The sequence below is a fragment of the Dermacentor variabilis genome, chromosome 9, assembly GCF_050947875.1.
Source record: "Dermacentor variabilis isolate Ectoservices chromosome 9, ASM5094787v1, whole genome shotgun sequence".
NCBI lineage: Eukaryota > Metazoa > Arthropoda > Arachnida > Ixodida > Ixodidae > Dermacentor > Dermacentor variabilis.
The window spans coordinates 38674169-38694989 of NC_134576.1; the positions used below are offsets into that span (position 1 = coordinate 38674169).

Sequence of the window (20821 nt, forward strand, 5' to 3'; positions counted from 1 at the left end):
TCAACCCCATTCTGCACGACTGGTGCCAGAAAATGTGCAGCATTGAGCTGCAACAGCAGCAAATTGCCCATAATGTTACACGAAGAATATTATGGGAGGCACACTCAGAGCTGCTGCCAGCTACCGCGAGCACTCTTTTCTGGACACAGAGATGTAGGAAGCGGTTGCAAGTTCTGGATGGCTGTCGTGTTTGCCAGGGCAGCTCAATCAAACAATTCCGAAAAAAAATTTCCGTGGACAGATGGCACTCATTTGCCGAAAAGAAACATACAGGCTATGAAATACTCTCAAACCTTGATATAACAAAGTTGTACTTGTGGCGAAATCTTGTGGTACTTGTGGTGTTACTTGTGGTACTTGTGGTGCGGTACTTATGGAGCGGTACTTGTGGTGTTAAGTTGAGAATTTTGTTAATTCGAGGTTTTAAAATTTCGGGAGTAAAAATAATTTCGCTAATTCTCAGAACATTCCTGTTGGATAGAATCCCGTCAGTGAGCACTTCTAAACAAATCACTGTTCACTTGCCGCAGGTTACCTCCAAGATACCGCGCATGGCCCGTGTGTGGACAGCCATGCTCTCACGGCAAGGGTAGGGGAGGAGGTGGGCACTCAAGGGGAAGAGGGCAGATAGATGCGCATGTGCCCCCCTGCCTCCCCCTTTCGCACATGCTTGATTGGGTTACTGCATGTTGGCTCCTTCTCCACCCCCTTCCTTGCACCAAATAAATCGTCAGCTTTCAGGTTTCTCCGAGGTGTCGTGTGTCCCATGGTTTCCACAAGTTGTTTAGCAATGTGACAAATGGTGCAGCGGCGTTTCCTGCATAGCTCGTCCGAGTGCTCGCACTTCGACTTTTTGCTGCTTGAATTTTTGTGCAGCAAGATGCTTGCAAATAACTTTTGCCTTGACTGACATTTTTACAGTTCCTTGCTACATTTACCAGCCATACAGGCTACAAGTAGATGCTTGAAATGACCAAAAACATTATTAAATGAAATCCTTGTCACAGAATTACTTCATTAAGTAGCAGAAAAATACATATTTGGTTTTCAATGGAACTAAGACTGGGAAATGAAAACAGTTACATCCTCAATTTTGCTAAATTAAGGTTATTTATATCGAAGTTTGAGTGTACTGTGTAGTGAAGGGACTTGCATAATTATTCTGAACAGCTGGGCCTATCAGCACATATCTAATGCATGTTACCAAGCACTTTTGCATTTAGCGCTGCCTGACACATGGCCACTTTGGCTGGGAGTCGAATCTGTGACTGCAGGACCACCAGCGTAACACAAGAGCCACTGAGAAATGGTGGTGGATATGGAAGAAATTAGGCCTTGGACCTAGACAGCTCTGCTTATGCACTGTTACTGCTGTTATTGCAGTAAAAGTTGCTTACGTCACAAGCAGTTAACTAGGTACATTTGTATTTACAAGACGATTTCATTCAAATGCCGGGGAAATGTGCCTGCTCACCACTGCTATGAGCTGTTGCACTTCCCTCCAACCTAATTCTTGGCTATTAACTACAGCTACGTTAATCATCCGATAACTTTGAAATCTTGCAGATCTCAACTTCGCTACACCAACTCTCACCATGCTAAATTTAACGTCCATCCCCGTCTGATCCTGGTCATGGAACAACTTAGGTGTGTGCACTTCAAGCGTAGCATAATAGCATGACATTGACACCACTTAAACTCAATTTGCTCAATCATTGCTTTGTGTAGTAAAACAACACGGCGTACTTCATTACATAAACCATAGCGTGGATCCATTGCGCAACCCTCTGCAAGAGCGTTCACGTCGCGTTAGAGTGGTGGCGTTCCTTGTGCCGGTTGAGCTGTACGGGGCGCATGAATGACCTTGGGCAGAGGTCGCACTTGCAGCGCTTGGTGGTCGAGTGACTCTGCAGGTGGTCGGCCAGGTAGCCACGTGCCAGGAAGGTGGCGGGGCACAGGTGGCAGTGAAACGGCTTGTGGCCCTGGTGTTTCAGCAGGTGTGTGCGCAGGTCTCGTGCTGTGATGAAGCTCTTTGTGCACAGGTGGCACCCATGTCTTTTCTTGCCTGCACGGCAGAATCAGACGACGAGTTAAACTGTGTCGGTGAATATGGCAAATCAGTTCAGCGGAAACCCCCAAGTTCGAGGGAGGTTCATGAAGGGAAACACTATAGGCTTGTGCGAATACTATTAGAATATTCTGTAGAACAGTCAAGCAGATATTCTATTGCACAATTTCCCGGCAGCACCGTTCATGATCGAGAATGCAAAACAGTTACCGAATACGGATATGCTTCTTTTTTACTTGCTACTATCTTCCCAGAAAACACAATCATTTGGAACGTGCATTTCGTACATCACCAATCTGCAATCGTACCATACATTTTTGGGCCACTAGATGCCATATGAACAAGTAAAGGCATGAAGCATGCCCAATTGAAAGCAGTAGGCACCTGTCACAACAGCATCCCCACAGTACTCACCTGCCTGTGTCATGTGAAATTACCGGCATGCACTCAGTTTCCTCAGTGGGTACCAGCATATTTTCTCGAGCGTTGTCGCACGTCACACTCACAGCTCTCGCTGCCGATACTATTGCGATAAGCATCTTCACCTATCTGTTTCACGGCACATGTGGTGTAGTGCCATTGCTTGCATACCGTATGCTTTTAATAGACAACAACCCAAAGGCACTGCCGTTTCCTGCTGCAGGCAGTGCAAAGTGAGCATCACATTTCGCTTTGGCAACACCACATTCTGGTCTCACACACCAGCCCGATTTCGTTCATTTCCTGTCGTCGTCTTGAAACAGTACACAAAAGAAAAATGATAATGAACGTCACTGGCCACTTGTGCCTGATAGCTCAACATGCTTCGGTATCTCGTGCTGCAACGATTCTCACCAAGTGGGTGCGTCAAAACTGCGTACCAAAATGTTTCCCCAAGGAGCTGCTGAACCACATGAAATTCAAGCAGCATGAACATAGTCTTGCTGAAGTTGCAAAAACCACAATGCATAATCTCAGGCTGCTCAAGCCCCACCGACGTGGCATGCATCGGTGTTTCGCAATGCGACAGTTCATGCAAAATTTTGGATTACGTAGATGTCTGATACAGCTGAGTCTGCTAAATATTTTGATGCCCTTGGGTTGTATGTCTTTTAAATTAGTATATTTCTTCCAGAGTTTTCATTCTTTTTTCTCAAAATGTATGAATGGCGTTCTAATGCATTTGCTTCAAAATTATTAAATGCTAACTGTTATTCACTTCAACTGCACTTCAAACCAACAAATTGACACTTGCACAAGTCTAGAAAATAAACATCTACCTGACTTTTAGCACGGAGCTATGAAATAAACCAAATATGGTTTTCAGTGAAAGAGAGCTTCAAAGTTGGAGAAAAATTCGTCTTGGTCTGGGGATCCAACCCAGAACCAACACCTTTCCGTGGCAGTGACTCTACCACATGAGCTAAATAGGAAGCTAGACAATTGCAGTGCAACACCGAATTAAATGAGAACTCAAGGCAAGAGTTGGTTCGACTAGTCGAAAACTTTATTTTCTACACCAGGTAACTGTGAGAAACTCTCATGGCTGTATTGGAAGGCTCCAAAGATAAATGTCAATCACCTTAGGCTCTTGCCCAGGCACCGTAGATCAGTACACTAGCTAAAACTTGCTTTATGAAAAATCATTCCAGCGTACAAATGAACACGGATGAGAAGAGAAAGACAACACGAATGCCGTCATGTCTTTCTCTTCTCGTCCATGTTCAATTGTGCGCTGGAATGATGTTTCATAATGCTAATCACAACCAACTAGCCCAGCTGTCCATACTTAGTAAAACATGCTGCAGACTCATTTCAAAGGCATGGGATAGAGCATTAGTGAGTGACCAAGTGTGTGAGTGGAAGTCAGTATGAGCGAGTTCCAGTTAACGTGAACACTAATGAAAGCCAGTGATGGTGAGTTTGAGTGCACATGAGCACAAACATGACTGACTAATCACCAGATGTGAGTGGCGGTTAGTGAGAGTTGACGAAAGTATGAGCGTAAGTGGTGTGGAGTTTAAAGGGACACTAAAGGCAAATACTAAGTCGACGTGGACTGTTTAAATAGCATTCCAGAAACCTAGCAATCTTGTTTCGTGCCAAAAAACTACTTAGTTTACGACAAAATTGCATCTGAAAGGTCCGAATACCTTTTTAGAAATTCAAATCTCCCACCACCCAACTGGGGAACTGGTGACATTGCATACGCCATCACCACCCTTTGCTGCCGTCGATGAGCAAAACGTTGCCCGACAGACGATAACGGGGATAACGAGCCGACAGGAATAACGAGCCAAGACAGAGCCGTGTATTCACCGCTGTCGCTTCATTTTTGGTCAAGTGATGTAGACTGTTTGGGCATCCCGTGACATCACACGGGAAAAAAATTAAATTATGGGGTTTTACGTGCCACAACCACTTTCTGATTATGAGGCACGCCGTAGTGGAGGACTCCGGAAATTTTGACTACCTGGGGTTCTTTAACGTGCACATAAATACATGAGTGCTTTCGCATTTCGCTCCCGTCGAAATGCGGCCACTGCGTACGGGATTCGATCCCGCGACCTCGTGCTCAGCAGCCTGACACCGTAGCCACTGAGTAACCACAGCGGGTGACGTCACATGGAAGTTGAGTTCTCTACTACTTGAAGTTTGTGCGAGTTCGTGCGTACCTCCACCAATATGGTACGGGGATGTTAGGAGTATAAGACTGTATTTACAATGTATATACAAGGAGAGTCAATTGTGTTAAAATGGCTGACTAGTGACAACACGCAGCAACCAGTGTCTCACGATCTTCTTCCTCTCTCTCTTCTTTCACCCTTCCGTAACAATATTGACACCTTAGAGATTCTTAGGCCCCAATCTATCACTTTAGCTTGACTTAGTACTTGCCTTTAGTGCCCCTTTAAGAAAGACGGTGTTTCCACACCATGCCCAGCCCCTTCATCAACCGTTGCGGATTGGCATTACAGTTAAACCTTGATATAATGAACTTCAATATAACGAAAATCTTGATATAACGTAATATTTACCTTTTCATAATTTATTGTCCATAGAACACCATGTATTTAGAACCTCAATATAATGAAGTGTGTTTGTATGCCATTTCAATATAACGAAATTTCACTGCCGCCGCAAAGGAATGTTGAGACAATAAATGGAAACATCTGCGGATGCAGACGGTCAAATGATTGAATTACAAGCAGCTGTTTGCAAACGCAACTCTCAAACCACGCACCCCACGGCCAGAACAACTGCTAAAGTGGAGCTGCATTACATTCCATATAAAGTCCGAGTGCTATGAGATCCCATTGCGCCCCACGCACGGTGTGCTTCAAGTGCGAGTGAAAGTGTGCGAGGGTGAGAGAATAAAGATGGCGCCCTCACAAGTGCCGCCTTTCCACGCAAGCAAAGGGAAAGAGGGGGAGGCAAGCGAGCCTGCGATGCACTGCGCGCGAGAAGGCGGAGTGGGGGGGCAAGTTGGCACGCGTCTCGGCCGTGGCTGCGCATGGCTGTAAGCATGGCTGTAAGCGTGGTTTAGTGCATACGCAGCTGCGCAAACCCTGCTTAAGAGATAGTCTGCCATGTATGCAAAGAGTGGGTGTGCCGAGAAGGCGTGGCACCATGTAAGCTCTCTCACTGCGCATTTAGTATCGGAGGTTGCGCAATCTCAAGTTTCGATGGCCCACTGGAGCGAGAGCCAGGCAAAGCGTTCACTCCCTGCTGCCGGCGCTTTTCCTGACAGCGCCATCCCAGTGCGAGCAACACTATCAGCTGTGGGGGCAGAGCCACGTGACAGCGTGGCTGGCTTCGCTTAATTCGTACCGCCGAGAACATATCGTCGATATATGTGGCATGAAACCATAACATTCGTCGCAGACTCCCAAATTTATCAAAATGAATTATTTTCTCATTTAAATTTGCTTTTTACGAATGCTTGATAACTCGGAAAATTCTGCAGCCCCATTCTGTGTAAGAAAAATAGACTGGCGACTGTACTTATTTGTATAGAAGGTCGAATTTCAATAGAACAAAATTTCGATGTAACAAAGCAAATTGCCGATTAGACTTTGCTATACAGTAGAACCCCACTGTTACGTTCCTCACTGCTGCGTTTTCCCGGCTGCTACGTCGTTTTCATCCGGTCCCGGCATAGCTTCCATAGGATTCAATGTATAAGGAACCCCGCTGTTACGTCGTAGCTGTGAAAACGTTCCCGCATGATACGTCGCAACTTGGCACCCCGAACCCGCCTGGGCTGAAGTAGGCAACGCGCTCCAACCGCCATTTTGGCTTTTGACGAGTTTTGGCTGGGCTTGGCCGGGCTTGGCTATGGAACTGGCTGCAAAAAGCCGCACACCAGTTCGAGAGGCCGCACTAAGTGGCCATTCGTGAAAAATGCTCTCACTATCATCACTGTGATTAGGGTCACCGCATGGTTGTTGGACGGGTCGACTCACGGATGAAGGAAACTCGGGAGAGGCGCTCACGTCACTCTTTGTGAAGCAAAAGTGAAACCGGAAGTTGGCGTTGCTCGTGGCGTTGTTCCGCCTACCGGGACAGCTCTCCTCTCTTGTTTACATTGCTCCCACGCCGCGCCGCGCGCAACCGGGCTGCTCGGACGCGCGCGCTCCGCAGCAATACTAAGCAGTCGTTAGCAGGTTAGCATGATTACGCCAAAGAGGGCAAAATTTCCCGCGGATATTCCTTCGTCTGTTGCCATTGCCGTGGCGCGGTGACGACGAGGAGCACGAGCCGCATGATGCCGGGCAGTGGCCAAATCCTAGCTTTGGAGAAGCCGTCGCGGCTCTAGACCTCCTCTGCAGGTACGTCGCACCTCACAGCGACGCTGACAGCAATGCGGCCTTCCAGGCTATTGAAAAACGTGTGGCGATTTCTACCGAGCGAAAGAAACGGCAAGCCATCATTCTAGGCTTTTTTAAGTCCTAAGCGCACTCTGTGGAAATAAATTGTCTATAGTTGAAGCTGCCCTTTTTTTCATTCATTTTCGGAGCTTTCCTCACTGTTGCGTTTTCCCGGCTGTTACGTTTTTTTCCCCCGGTCCGGTGAAAAACGTATGAACGGGGTTCCACTGTATTGAGGTTTAACTGTATGTGAATAATTGGGCACCCCCTGTGCCTGTCCAAGAGAACTGTTTGATGGGATTCAAGATACAACTGGGTTCCTTCAAGTGCGAACGGAAGCGACCATGAACGTGAATGAGTGACAATGAGTGCAGGTACATATCAGTGTGAGTGAGCATAGAGCGTGCAAAAATTTTGGTGAATGAGTAAGAGTGTGTAGTTACCTACTGTGCGATCTATGCCAGGCACCTTAGCGAGAAAGCTTTGGCAGTCTGCTCCCCATCAGTATGCAACCACCACAGCTAGCTGGAAAATTAAACCTGCAACCTTGCGCTGAGAAAGAGTGGCATAGCCAGTCAGCCACTAAAGCGTGCACTGATTACATTGAGTGTGCTGTTTACCAGTGCTGGGTCTGCCGCGAGGTCTTGGCTTATGACTTTTCAAGGGAACAGGTGCGTCTGTTCCGCTCACAGTTGGCCCAGGAGCAAGAAGACTTGCGCTGCATCCAGACTTCTGCAACAGAATGCCGAGCAATAAATCTGAGGACACAGGCAAGGGCAGCTTGGGCAAGCCTTTGTCTTGCATTCAATTGAAATATTAATGAAACACATCTGCCTCAAAAAGAGGCATACCCTCAGCATATGTGAAGGTTAGGGCATAATTATCGTTACAGATGATAACGAAAGGAATCAAAAGCATTGAAGAGTATGCTCAAGCACCAAAACCCAAATGCATGATGCAAACTGATTTGATGAGTATGGCCCATCTCCAAACAAGCAAAGTAGACTAAGCTGTGTCCTGGATGAGAATGGCTGAGGATTCGCGATAAAGGGCTAACAGAGCCCGACTTACCCATTCTATGCATTTTTTACCCTGCCCAATTTCATGGCCTCTTGTAAATCTCAACTACAACATCAATTACCTGCATTTTCTCTCCAATCTGCACTGCATCCTCTCTAGCGAGCAATCAATTTCCCACTGCTTCACAGTGATCACCTAACACTGTGCGTGCAAATTTGGATGCACATCAAGGCAACCAGTGCTATGCAAATCCAGCATATTTTCTCATCTCATGTTGCTTTTGGTTGTACTCTGGGGTCAACACTTTGAGAAGTCCGAAATCATGGTAAAAAATGTGCTGTTATTATCTGTACTTTGCTAAAGTGTGCATTGTGATGAATAATCATGAATGAAATGTTCGTATTTGATTAGCAAAAACAAAATTTTAGTATCTGTACTGTATTGATGTCAACTTTTCATGATAGCCTGAATACACTTTTTCATAATGTTGGGTAATGATGTTCCACTGTACTATTTGTAACATATGTTTTGTTACTTCTTTATTTGGTGCTAACTCTTTTTGGTTCTGTAGACATTGTTACCCCCTTACTCAATGCTCTACAACTGGCCCGTAAGGTATTATGACTGAATGAATGAATAAATAAATGAATGAATAAATAAATAAATAAATAAATAAATAAATAAATAAATAATGCGATTGATTGATCTACTATTTGTTCAACGCCATGCTCAACAATTTTGTTCAGGAAGTGCCAATTTTCAGCGCTCTGTTCCCTATTAAAGAGTCTTGGCACATAAGGACAAACAAAAGAAAGAAAAGTTGATACTGTTTACAGTCGCATCACCTTACAATCCTAGAAACAGTTTGTGAACTGATCACTCAATAAATGCCCCAGGTTATCATTAATTCACAGAACTTCAATAATAGCACGAAGTTTAAGCACAGTAAATAACTATATGTAGGACTGTACTTTCCAACTGTAAAAAAGATTCAAGCTTCAACTTCAGCTTGTAGTGGATGAAATAGAAGTGTGGTGGTAGTGTCGGTGCATTTTTATCACATTCTCCGTCTCTCCAGAAGCAACTCGTGCAAAAAGATGACACCGCATACCAGTTCTGCCATCTGTGGAGAGGCCATCTATACAGACGAAAACTTTGCCAGTCAAATTTCCGACTGCTGGTGCAGCAAATGCCTCAGTGCTTCGTCACTCTGTCATGGCGCGATGGCCATGGCAAATGTGGCAGGTCCATCCTTACTTTACAGGTGAAGGGATTTATGAACACAATGATTTTACGAATTCGTAACAATGATTTTATGAATTGGAAAAAACCAGTGATGGAGGAACAGTTTCTATGTACCATGAAATGTCCGCAGAGCAAGCAAGGGAAAAGGAAAACGGCTGGGACTGAATATCTGATGGGCAGCCATGGTCATGATTTGCGTGGCATGTCTGTATGTGTGTCTGTCTGTCTGGACTATGACAAATGCAGAAGCTTAGAATCCATGATAGAGTGTATAAGCGCGACTGAACGAGGATGTAACAAGAAACAGATACACAGAGAAGCGGTGTATCTGTGTGTCTGTTTCCTTCTACGTCCTCGTTCTGTTGCGCTCATACACTCTATCATGAATTCTAACCAACTAGCCCGCCATCGTCTTTTAACCAAGGTGAAACTTAGAAACTGTTAACAAATATTGAAATGGGAGAAAACAGTGACGAAAAACCAGCTTCTATGCCGCATAAAATGTCCATTGAACCAACAAACGAAAGAAGCCAAGCAGGCAGGGGCCATGTAGCAGTTGTAAAAAATACTTAACAGTCAAAGGGCTAAAGGAATACTGAACACAATGACAATTCGAACTTTTTTTTTTTAAGAGACAACTTTCTTTGGCTCTGACCCCCACCTGAGGTTTGTATGTTTCTGGCAATTTATGGGAACAGAGTCAACTTGGGCCACTAAGTAGGTGGTGGCTGTTGTCCTGTGGGGGCAGACAGCGTAGGCGACTTGTGTGTGTACCCAAACAGGCAACTTCAGCCCTGCATACGTGACATTGGCATGAGCCCATTCTTGGTCATTCCACCGCAACGGATGTGCTAGGACGACACAAGGGGTTTGTAGCCTTAAATACACTAAAGCGAATGTGTCAGATCTACAACAGACACATCGAGCGCTGCCGCTTGACCGATAGCCATTTCAACAAAGTTGCAGCCAGCATAGTAAGGATGCTATACAGTTTCAATTGGGGCACAGTAATTACAGCAAGATATATAGTACGTCATGGTATGTCATGGTACCCATTGTGGTTGGCAGTGAGAATGCCATTTAGTTTGTCTGCCAATGTGCTGATAAGGTTTCATGATTCGCTGATAAAGGGCAAATGCAGCAGGCCATAGACGAAAGATACCGCTCACTGAAAGTCACCTTCAATCATTTTTGTCACATTTTTTTTTTTTGAAGTGAAACATCTTTAAAAGTTGTCAGAAGGGATTACTTGTTAAAATCGATGTAACAAAAACGTTATAGTCTTACCACTCATACCTTTGTGACTGTTCTACCCATGCGCCTTGCTTTGATATTGTTGTGTGGATGAAACAACCAACTGCTCAACCATGCATGCACTGCGTGTACAGATGGAATCATTGTTGTGCCACACATGATACATGTGGAGCTAAATTTAGCTTTTCGCTCGACATTCAAAGAGTGGTAGCTTGGCAACATGTCTGTCAATCTGAGCATGAGCGGTCACGTTTGAGAGAGCTCCCTTGGCCATAGTAGGTATATCCTATCAAACTCAAACCTGTGCTGATCAAGAGTTAAAAAGCCTGCAACTGTGCAATTTCTTGTAGAAGTTTCATGTTTATTCAGCTACGGCAGCATTTCAGTCAACACTGAAATGCCTTCCATCAGCACTATTCTCATACTTCACCACACACTTCCTGGCCTCTGACTTAAGACTGGCCATATATAACTGAAATTACGGGTCATCACTCATAACGAAATGAAAGACAGGCACGTAAGTGAGCAACAGATGATGCTGTCACAGAACAGTCACTTTTCAAGTAGAAAAAGAAAGTCATGTCGATTTCACGCACCATGAGAACTGGTGTAAGCAAAGCTTTGATGAGCCAAGCAAACAAAATGCCAAATCACTAAAATATGGGCAGCAGATTTTCGTGGTGAATGCACCGCATAGCAATCATCAGCCATGGTGGCATACCTTGCAGAACAAAGGCAAGTTTTATTCAGCAGTGATATAGTACTCGAGCAATCACTTTCAGTGATACGATCGATTCCCTCCATGAGATTTTGTGCGACTCAGCACTGGAAGTGTTGGTCAACAGCTGAAGATGTTCCTGTCACCTTGTGAATATAGAGAGCTTGGCAGAGTGCCATAAATGCTGTCAGGAATGTAAAGTGACGCATCTGTAGCCAAGTCACGTGAAATCTCGTGGAAGTGATCGTGTCCCTGATGGTGACAGCTTATACCCAGCAAGACAGCTGACGACGACAACCAACATCACAACAATGAGAACCACCACCACCACGGCAAGCCAAATCTTGGAGAGGAAGGCAAAGAAATTTTTGCTTTAGGAACAGGTCTAATAAGCCCACCAGTTCACTGACTTCTAGTCATGCTACTGTCTACACATCGCTTTGATTTCCACTGGCATTGCCGCGAACATCATTAATAATTACTGCCGAGAGTTGGCTTTCGGTGGCATGTGCACTGCCTTCTCGAAAGCCAAGGAGCACACACTTTGGGCGTTGTGCCACTTCCAGTGTGCATCTCTTTTTTTTAAAGTTTCGATATCAAGGAAGTGTACTTTTGCTAGCTTTTCATGACACATCCACTGGTATTTAAAACATGAAATTTACGCTGAGACTGCTGTAAATATAATGATAAGAAGGCACCACGCATATAGGAGCAAGACAAAAATTTATTGGTTGCACATGTTAAGCTCAAGCCGGCACTCTTGCGACTGCTGGTGACTACCGCTGATTGCCTTCTTGTAGCGCCCGGCAACAGCCCCACCACTAGCTCGTGGTGGCTCACAACACTCCAAACATAACATCTGCACTATTTGAAACTAAGCTTTTTAGGTGTTTCAAAATTTCGTTATGGTTGCTCTTTAACTGCTGCAGCAGTAACATTTTGCCAACCTGACTGTTTCCAGCTTCGAACTGCTCGGCGAAGAACAGCTGGACAGGCGCAGGAAACTGGAGAAGCATGTGGCTGGCAGGCAGTGCACCTTTATGCTCGCCAAAGGGACCCGTAGTACCCAGGCCGTATGATTTTGCCGACTCAAGCTGTTGAGAGACTACGAGAGAGGAGAGACAAGCAACACAGTTGATTAATAATACTGACAGCAAGTGCAAAGGACATGGGCACAACAGAAACCAAAACGACAACAAGAAAACCCAACTGTCGAACCAAACGTCGCACCAGGGCAAAATAAAATGAAAAGTCCTAACATTATCTGTGCACACTGCAGTGAAAGCAGTGCCAACGCATCAGTCATGTGTGTACATGGTTGCTCTCTCACAAAATACTGGTTAAAGTCTGACAATTCTTAGTCATGGAAGATAGCCTAAGACTGATTTACGCATATTCAGCCATAACTATAATGATCTGACCTGCCTGCATTGCAAGCCACACTATCATTGGTCTCATTAAGAAATTACTACCTTCAAAGTTGGGAGCACAGCTATGCTCGTATGAGTGCAACAAGATGCTACAGATTGTTTTGGCTAAACAATAATCCCTTTTGCTCATCCAATCTTTGATTAAAGTAATGAGGTGCCCTCCACACAAGAACAGCTGGTACTCTTCTGGTACCACGGCAGATTCAAGCACCCTTCTGTGGACAGCGACAGCTAAGGTGGGTGTCTTCCCAGGTGGGTCTTCCTCCGGAGCACTGACAGAGTCAAATGCTTATAAACTTCAGTGGTTCAACAAAAACAAGTGAATAGCATTATGTCACAACAGAAATGTCACAACAGATGAGCATCACTGCCATTTAATAAGAAACAATAAACAAAACACATAATAACCTTTACAGTACAATTAAACAAAATTACATTCAATACACAACATTGTTGTTCCACATCTGCCTACTTACAAATATGCCTATGCACATACACCTAGATACCTACTTATTTGATTCCAGTCATATGCCTGAAATTGAGAATGTATTGCTTGAACTCGCTTCGTGAATCACGGCTCCCTTAACTCATCAGGTGCTCTTTCCACTATTGTGGATGTCAAGACTACGTGCAAATATCACAAGGGACTGAAAAAAAAAATTTGCCGATGATTATAATACTCCTTAATGCGAAATCTGAGTGCAGCTCTATACGTGTTTTCGTTCTGCGATATATTAGTTATCGCGGACAATGTCTCGTGTGGCAAGCTGCAAACGGAGCAAAGTGTGGTGCGACTGCCTCGCTAATCTGGAGATCACGAGAGGCAGCACATGGGTGACCCGTGGGCGCAATTCACGGCCGCTGCTGCAGACAGACCTCACAGGCATGCTACTCTGGCGCCATCTCGTAGCCCATCGTCGCCACACTAAGCTTATTTTCTCACATTTTCACTATACCCTCCTCCTCACATCTTTCATCCTTCACTGTGCTCGTTTGCTGGGTTACGGCGATGCTCGCCACAAAAATGCTCGCCTAAAAGCTGCACTCTAAAAAAGAAGTGTCACGTTTAAAAGCCATTGTTTCTTTCAGATGAGCATTCATTTTAATTTGCCATAGATGTTTTATCAGATGGCCTGCGAAGAAACACCTTATTTCAGACTGCCATACGTGTCAACGACCATTAGAACTCGTGAATGTAATCGAAATGTTGCTCTTTATTCAGAACATTGCAATTTGCATGACTGCTTAACTCCTTATGGCTGCGATACCAGGATATGTATCCAAAGTTCACAAAAAAAGAAGGCAGCCAACATAAGGCACAGAAAGCAATACAGAGAGCTACAGTGAACAATGCAAGTAATGATAATGTTGGCACCAAAAGTCTTTAGTGCAACATCTACAGTGCTGTAAAATCAGTTGTGCACAATTTGTTAGAACGTAGAGCTTAACTTTTGCTTGAAAGACAGCTAAACACTGCGGTACAAAGCCGGCAACACATGAACATGAAAAAAAAAAGAAACGTAGCTTTTCCGATATCAACTCAGTCTAATATGGATGTTGACTTGTAGCGTCCCACATCAAAATACAACAATGCTCTGAATTCCTTTGTCACGTCTCAATGCAATAGGTTTGATATCAGCACCGAATTTCTTCTGTAAAGAATGCTATCCTCCTATAAACCACCAACAACAGGAGAAAAGCTGTCTCCATTATCATCAACAGCGTTTACACTATGAAATAAAGAAAATAGCAGCAGCAGTAGAAAAAAAGGTAGCCACAATAAGCTGTGGGTGTGTGCGTATGTGTGCATTGCAGTTTTTAAAAAGAAAGTTTATCTCTCCTGTTGTCTTTGTTCCTTCTTCTGCCAAGCTTTCTTCAACAACCCCTAGCACCTTTCCTTGCAAAACTATGGGTTTTAGTGTCACAAAGTACCGAACAGGCTATGAGAGATGCTGTAGTGGATTTTAATTTTGACTACCTGGGGTTCTTTAACGTGCACCTAAACCTAAAGATAGTCCTCCATGAGGTTATTATTGACATGGGAGCATCAACTTGCACATAGGCCTTGGGTGGGCTCTGCGACATGTGCAACTTGCACATGTCGCAGAGCCCACCCGCGAAAATGGTGAAGGCAGGTACACACTCATCGAGCGTCTCGCTATCCGAGCATCATCTGCCGGGCTATTCCAATGAATTCGGCATAGTGCCTGCAGCTTTTACCAGCACCTCTATCATTCACAAATGCTTATTATGACAACTGTGCATGTTGGTAAATGGCACTGACAGGGTCGGTCTTTACTGGCCCTGTCAGCGTTAGGAGCTTCAGTCTGTACGTGCAACAAAGATGAATGTTTCTTTAGTCCTACTGTGTAGTGACTTACCACGAGAAAGAAAATATCACATTTATTCAGCACTCAGTAATGTACGCAGTACGCATACAGTTTACTGCTACTCAGAAGAAAAAAGAAAAGTCTGGACATTTGGCTGTCCTGATGAGGTCAAGTTGGGACCAACAACTTTTACTGCAAAGTCGGGACTGTCCTACTAAATTTGGGAAGGTTGGCAACTACAACCAGGACAGGTGTCCTTTAGCTAGGGTTGGCATTTTCTGGCATGACCATAAAACACCGAAAATTGTGTGTTGATTTAGCTTTTAGGAATTCAGTTTTTGATGAAGAGTCAGTATTCCAGGACACAGAACAAGGCACACAAAAAGTAAAGTTAAAAAATTATATGCAAGACTTTCATAATGTTAAAGTACTTAACAGCTCAGCTGCATGCATTCAATGCAGAATTGGTGTACATCTACATAAGTAAACTTTACAAAGTACACACCCGCTCATCACAATATTGCATCACTTTTGATAAAGATGTGCGAATTTTATTAAACCCATGTGGCCTTGCTATGCAACACGACACAAATATTTGCCTCAAAATTTACTGCACTTTATGAATGTCTTACATAACAGCTAAACATTCTTCATTCCGCAGTTGCTGCATTGGCAGTTGGCAATGCTTTTCACACACACAAAAAAAGCCATGCTAATCATTCAAGGCAACAACAGCTTGCCGCAAATTGTCAATTTAATCTTTTTCCTTCTTCACCTCTCTCTTGTGCAGTCAAGCTGTTCCTGGTTTCTATCACAAGAAGAAAAGTGCAAGACAGGATCCATGTAAGATGCTATAGTGGATAGCTACAGATTAATTTTTACAAAGCAGCATTCTTAGTCATGCCCCCACAAAGCATTGTACACAAACGTTAATTCATTCTGCATCCTTTAGAATGTGGCCACAACCAAGAATTGAACCAGTGATCTTGTGCCTGGCAGTGGAATTCCGTAACCACTCAGCTACAGCAGCGAGCATTTGCACCTGTGTAAATTACAAAAAGAAAGAAAAAGAATAGCAGCAGGTTACAGATCACCTGCTCAAAGGAAGTATAGCTTTAGTTTCAGTGTTCCGCCTACCCTGCATTTCATTTCTTTGCACCCCCTTTAAGCCCCTTTCGCCTTGAACCGAGCATATAAGCATCACACACACTATACCATGCCTTATAACTACCTCACGAGCCGCTCTTTGCACTTGCACTTTGTTGATTACTTAGTGAAACAGTTAATTAGACAACAATTTTAAGGTACCAGGTTCAAACTCGATCTGGAGTGGCTTCTTTCCTTCAACTTTCTGCATATGTTTAATTTTATAATTGCTACAACCTACAACAAAAACCTACCTCTGACTAGGTCAAAGTTGAAGCTGCAAAGTTTTACATCAGCTATCAGTTTGGTAACAACCTTATTTATAGTCCTAAAGAGCTTTCGCCGACGGGGCTTTAGGTCTCCCACGTCAGCTATCAGTAGGAAATTTAATTATGTATGTGATGTGACACTATTAAAATCTATAAGCATGCCGCAACTTAGAAGCTTGACATCTAAAAATGAACCACGCCGGTGTTACATCAGCAGGAAAATGTTCAAACACAGTGCCCGTCTTTCATTCATGCCTCACAGCACGAGCTCATTACATTCAAAGACACTGACATCTTTCTTGGATGAACATTCAGGCTTCCTAGTACAAAATTATAAAGTCAACAAAGCATAATTTCGATTCCACCATTAAATGTGATGTCTATTCCTCAACTTGCGTTTGCGACAAATTATTTTTGCAACTTATCACTGAGTTTACCCTGTGTAGCTTTAAGACAGATGTGGAAATATCTGCTGTTCACAATGTCATTGAAATTGTGCTTCATAGGCTCTTTGCAGTTTAAGCTCGTTTAAACAATTTACCTTTATGGTATAGGAAGTGTGTGCTTCTAGTTGACAGTACTATAGCTGGATGGCAAAAAAAAAAAAAAGAAAGATAGATGTATGCTCACTGCTCTTATAATGATTTCCAAGTCCTATGCTGTTTGAGATGTTCATTAGTGCTCCTTAGGGGTCACTCTTGCTATAATGATAGTACTGTACAACATCAACCAAAATCTTGATTTATACTACCAGCACAATATGAACAAGACACAAAGAGTACACCAATTTATATTGCGCTAAAAGCATGAATCAAGAATCTCGCAGCCAAGCAGTCCATCAAACAGAAATACTTACAGTTCAAACATAGGAGTGAACTTGGAAGTAATGCAACATTAGGCCAAAAGAAATACGCTTGTACTAGAACTCTTTATCGCTGTTCTTTGTCCTTTATTACTGCTACAAGTGTTAAAGGAACGTTTCGACAAGCCTCACGCAGTTAATTGAAGTGACTATGGCAGTTGCAAAAGGTAGCTAGATTTCTTAGGCACCTTCCTAACGAGAGAAAAACTACTTTATTGGGGCTCACATACAGCTACGAGTTTATTGCATACAACAAAAAACTAACTTTATAAGGGAGCACTACTTGCACATCCAGTGATATAAACTAGGGAATTGGCAGGGGTATGCGTAAGGAGACAGGCACGCCCAGCCAATCAGCTCTTTATCAGCAGATGAAATGGACATGTCCAATAGCTGGACGCTTGCAAAATACTCCCCCCCACCCCACCCCCCAGGCTTGTGAAGGCATAACTGACACATGCATTACATTAATTTTTCCATAAATACAGAAACAAATATGAGCTCATGCCATACTAGGAATGCTGTCAGAATGTATGTACAACATCATAAACCTAGGTGGGAACATAAAAACACAACCTCATGTTCCTGAGCATGCTTCTTGCAGCTACCCACACTATTTGCTCATATGTGACTGATTCATGCAATGCTAGTTTGCATAAACTGCATGTTGAAAACAACATGCAGCCAAAACCATGTAGTATGAGTTGACATGCAATTTGCCAAGACTATAGCCAAAGGTACACTGAAGCCTGGGTTTGAATTGCTTTTTGGCCAAACATGCACAGATTACTGCTTAATTGGTACGTTCCACAAATGCTTACAGAGGCCACAGAGTACCTAAATGTACTACTGCGCTTTTTGATCCTGACACTGTCCCACTGCATTAGATGAAACCTCCAAAAGGCCTAACAATGTCTTGAGAACTTGTCCATACAATAGCAGCTGATGAGAATGAACTAATACCTTCAGGGCACATGAGTGCTGAAAGAGCAGCGAGACTTTAAGTTTTTTGCGATGACACCTAGAGGAAAGTAAATGGAAAGAAATAATGAAACAGAGCAGAAAAGGAAGAGAAAGTAAACAATTAATGTAGTCATTTCGTTTTGTTGATGACTGTTGAATAAAAAAACAAATAAACAAAATGAAATCCAGAAACGAACGCACACAGAAAAGTTAAATTGTACTTGTTACATTTCGACGCTACGGCACACTAAAGTTACCTTGAAAAGTGTGGTCCGATATGTCCCCCCCTCCATGAAAGGGTTCACTTACTCACACACACTATAGTAAGCATAATAATGAAAATGAAAGCATACGATTGAAACCAGTGCACAGTAAGTGCAGATGTTCACACCTTCTCTCTAACTTGAGTGACTCACAGAGCCACTTGGCACTTGATATATATCAACTGTACACTCTAGCCTGAGTGCCCATGTTTAAATAACAAATTCTCATATAATAACAGTAATATTAACAGTAAGAACAGCTGCTTAGGTGCTGCTGAGGTATAGAATAAGATGTCACGAGAGAAAGGACAACAGCTGCCAAATGTATCTACAGAAACCCCTGGCTTTCCAAATTAACTTAAAGCTCCCAGATTTTGACATTCCCACATGTTTGAGAGTCACACTTTTCCCTCTGGGTAACTAAAGAACTATGGCCACAGCAACTGGGTTCTGGCCACTTCATCACGAGCCGCTCAGGCCTGAATGGCGGTAGCTGATGTGGTCCCGCAGCACAAACTTGCGTGTGAAGCTCTTGTTGCAGAAGGGGCACTGGAACGGCCGCTCCCCTGTGTGTGTCCGTCGGTGGTTCACCAGTGTTCCCTTGGCAGCAAATGCCATGGGACACATGTCACACTTGAATGGCTTCTCGCCCGTGTGCGTGCGCATGTGGCTGGCCAAGTTGAACAGGGTGCTGCATGTTGTCGGACAGACGGGGCAAGCATGGCGTTTGCGGGTGGCGTGGCGTCGCATGTGGCTCGTCAGGTTGAACTCAGTGCTGCAGACAATCGGGCACAACTGGCATGGCCAGCGCCGCTTCAGTTGTGCCAATGGTTGTTCCCGATGCGGCTGCCGATGTGGCTGCGACTGAGCCGTTGCGACACTCGGAAGGCCTGCAGCGCTCCAACTGAGTCGCAGTTCTTCGACGAAGTTGTTTTGGTCTGGCGCGCCGCTACTTTCCGAGGGAGAGCTGGTCGTCAGGTGCCTGGCTAGTTCGTCGCAGCCACTGCGATCTCGGCTAGTCTGGGCCAAACCTTCGGAGAATGTGTGAGGCAGTTGTTCCCAGCCTGCAAAAGTAAGAAAAAGTTTTCCAAAAGACACATGCACTTGGTTCGTGATGCGTAAGACAACCAGACTGCTGCTGCAGGCTATTAATAGAGTTTAGAATTACATACTGCCTTACTTGAACATATAAAAATGTCAAAAAAAGGAACCTGTACAAAGGACGCAAACGCACACTCTGAGAGTGGTAAAATAAAAAAAAACACATTCCAGATGTTTTCAGATATGTTATCTTGTAAACTGAACAGTTCAAAGACATTTTGCCAGCTTTCGACAGATCCCGAAGACTTCTGTGGAGTCAAAATTTTGATGTGACACAAGTTTTCAAGACTCCCATATGTTTGTCTTTAAGAGAACTTACTGCAATTTTTTTCCAAAAGGCATTGTGTGAAGTAAAATTAGCAGAAAACAGATTGTTTGCAAGCTTAAACTGAAGGTTGCATGGCATGGCATGTCACAGGGATTCTGCTGACTGCTCCACCCTCCCCTTCCTGCCCAGCAGGCAAAGCCGAGGAGGCTGCAGCAACTTTTCACATCACCTGTGTGCATAACCCAAAATTAGTACGTGCCATATGAAAGCCACACACACGGATGCATTATGGAATTTAAGGCATGTTATCCTTATAAGTTACAGTCACAATTATGAAGAAGCTCTTATATAAAAGATGCTGCATATCTGGGCTTGTTCAGTACAGAACAAGAGGAAGGCTACGTTGGTATGACTTCACTTTTTGCACAGCCTCCAACGTGCACCACCTGTGTTAGCAACCAAAACATAGAGCACCATATAGCAAGAAATGTACATAAATACATGATTTGACACAAATGTAGTTCTATCTGCTGTAGATTAAGCAGTACATGAAGAAGTTGTTCCCAATGAGATATTCTGAATTAAAAGCCAGTTGACCATGAAACTAGTACTTGAGTAGCTTCACCAGCATTTGCCCGCTAAGTATGGAACAGAGTGTAATAGTAAGAAAGTAGGAAAGACTTACTGCACGGAATCACCTGAATTTTTTCGTTAGAAAGGCCAATGAATGCTGCCAACCGTGGCGATTTTTGATGTAGTCTGGGACAAAGGGGAAATTCTGACATCAAAGGCAACTCAGTATTATTAGCTTGTTATCAGCCTTGTTTCCCTCTAATTTAGTGACATGCTCGGAGTTAAAATAAGGCAATTAAGATGAAGAATGAAACAGAATAGTGAAAGTTTTCCAATGTCATCTCAACATGTAGCCACCCCGCAGAGAATGTTTACAGCACTGTTGCACAGCAGTAGAGCCAAGAGACCACGCACAGAATTTCTTTCAGTAACAATTAGATGGCCAAGTTCAATGTAATTGA

General features: G+C 43.8%; 2 protein-coding genes across 4 annotated transcripts in view; both read right to left on the reverse strand.

Annotated features, from left to right (window-relative positions):
- Positions 1-1062: 1062 nt before the first annotated feature.
- Positions 1063-12812, reverse strand: LOC142592626 (uncharacterized). The gene is made up of 3 exons (XM_075704168.1): positions 12103-12812; positions 7539-7650; positions 1063-2065 (listed from the first exon to the last, which is right to left on the reverse strand). The coding sequence occupies exons 1-3, from the start codon at positions 12169-12171 to the stop codon at positions 1800-1802; spliced, it is 447 nt and encodes a 148-aa protein (XP_075560283.1). The 5' UTR covers positions 12172-12812; the 3' UTR covers positions 1063-1799.
- A 967-nt stretch (positions 12813-13779) lies between these two features.
- Positions 13780-20821, reverse strand: part of LOC142592624 (uncharacterized) — a 33136-nt gene continuing 26094 nt past the window's right edge. The window contains exons 3-4 of one of the 3 annotated variants that reach the window (XR_012830743.1): positions 14700-19482; positions 13780-14661 (exon numbers count right to left, since the gene is read on the reverse strand). Coding sequence is in view for 1 of the 3 variants with exons in the window: in XM_075704165.1 (XP_075560280.1) it covers positions 18881-19482 (602 nt within the window). In the remaining 2 variants the exon portion in view is untranslated. Of the gene's footprint in view, positions 19483-20821 lie in introns of all 3 variants that reach the window. The other 2 variants (XM_075704165.1, XR_012830744.1) reach the window with 2 other exon arrangements.

What these genes read in the sequence shown, in the direction of transcription:
- LOC142592626 (XM_075704168.1), bottom strand. Translation starts at nt 12,171, where the DNA reads ATGCTTCTCCAGTTTCCTGCGCCTGTCCAGCTGTTCTTCGCCGAGCAG. An exon ending in TCGAAGCTGGAAACAGTCAG is followed by an intron (nt 7,651 to 12,102) that starts GTTGGCAAAATG and finishes ATTCTGTTGCAG; the next exon opens with AAGTCTGGATGCAGCGCAAG. An exon ending in TCGCGGCAGACCCAGCACTG is followed by an intron (nt 2,066 to 7,538) that starts GTAAACAGCACA and finishes TCTGCCGTGCAG; the next exon opens with GCAAGAAAAGACATGGGTGC.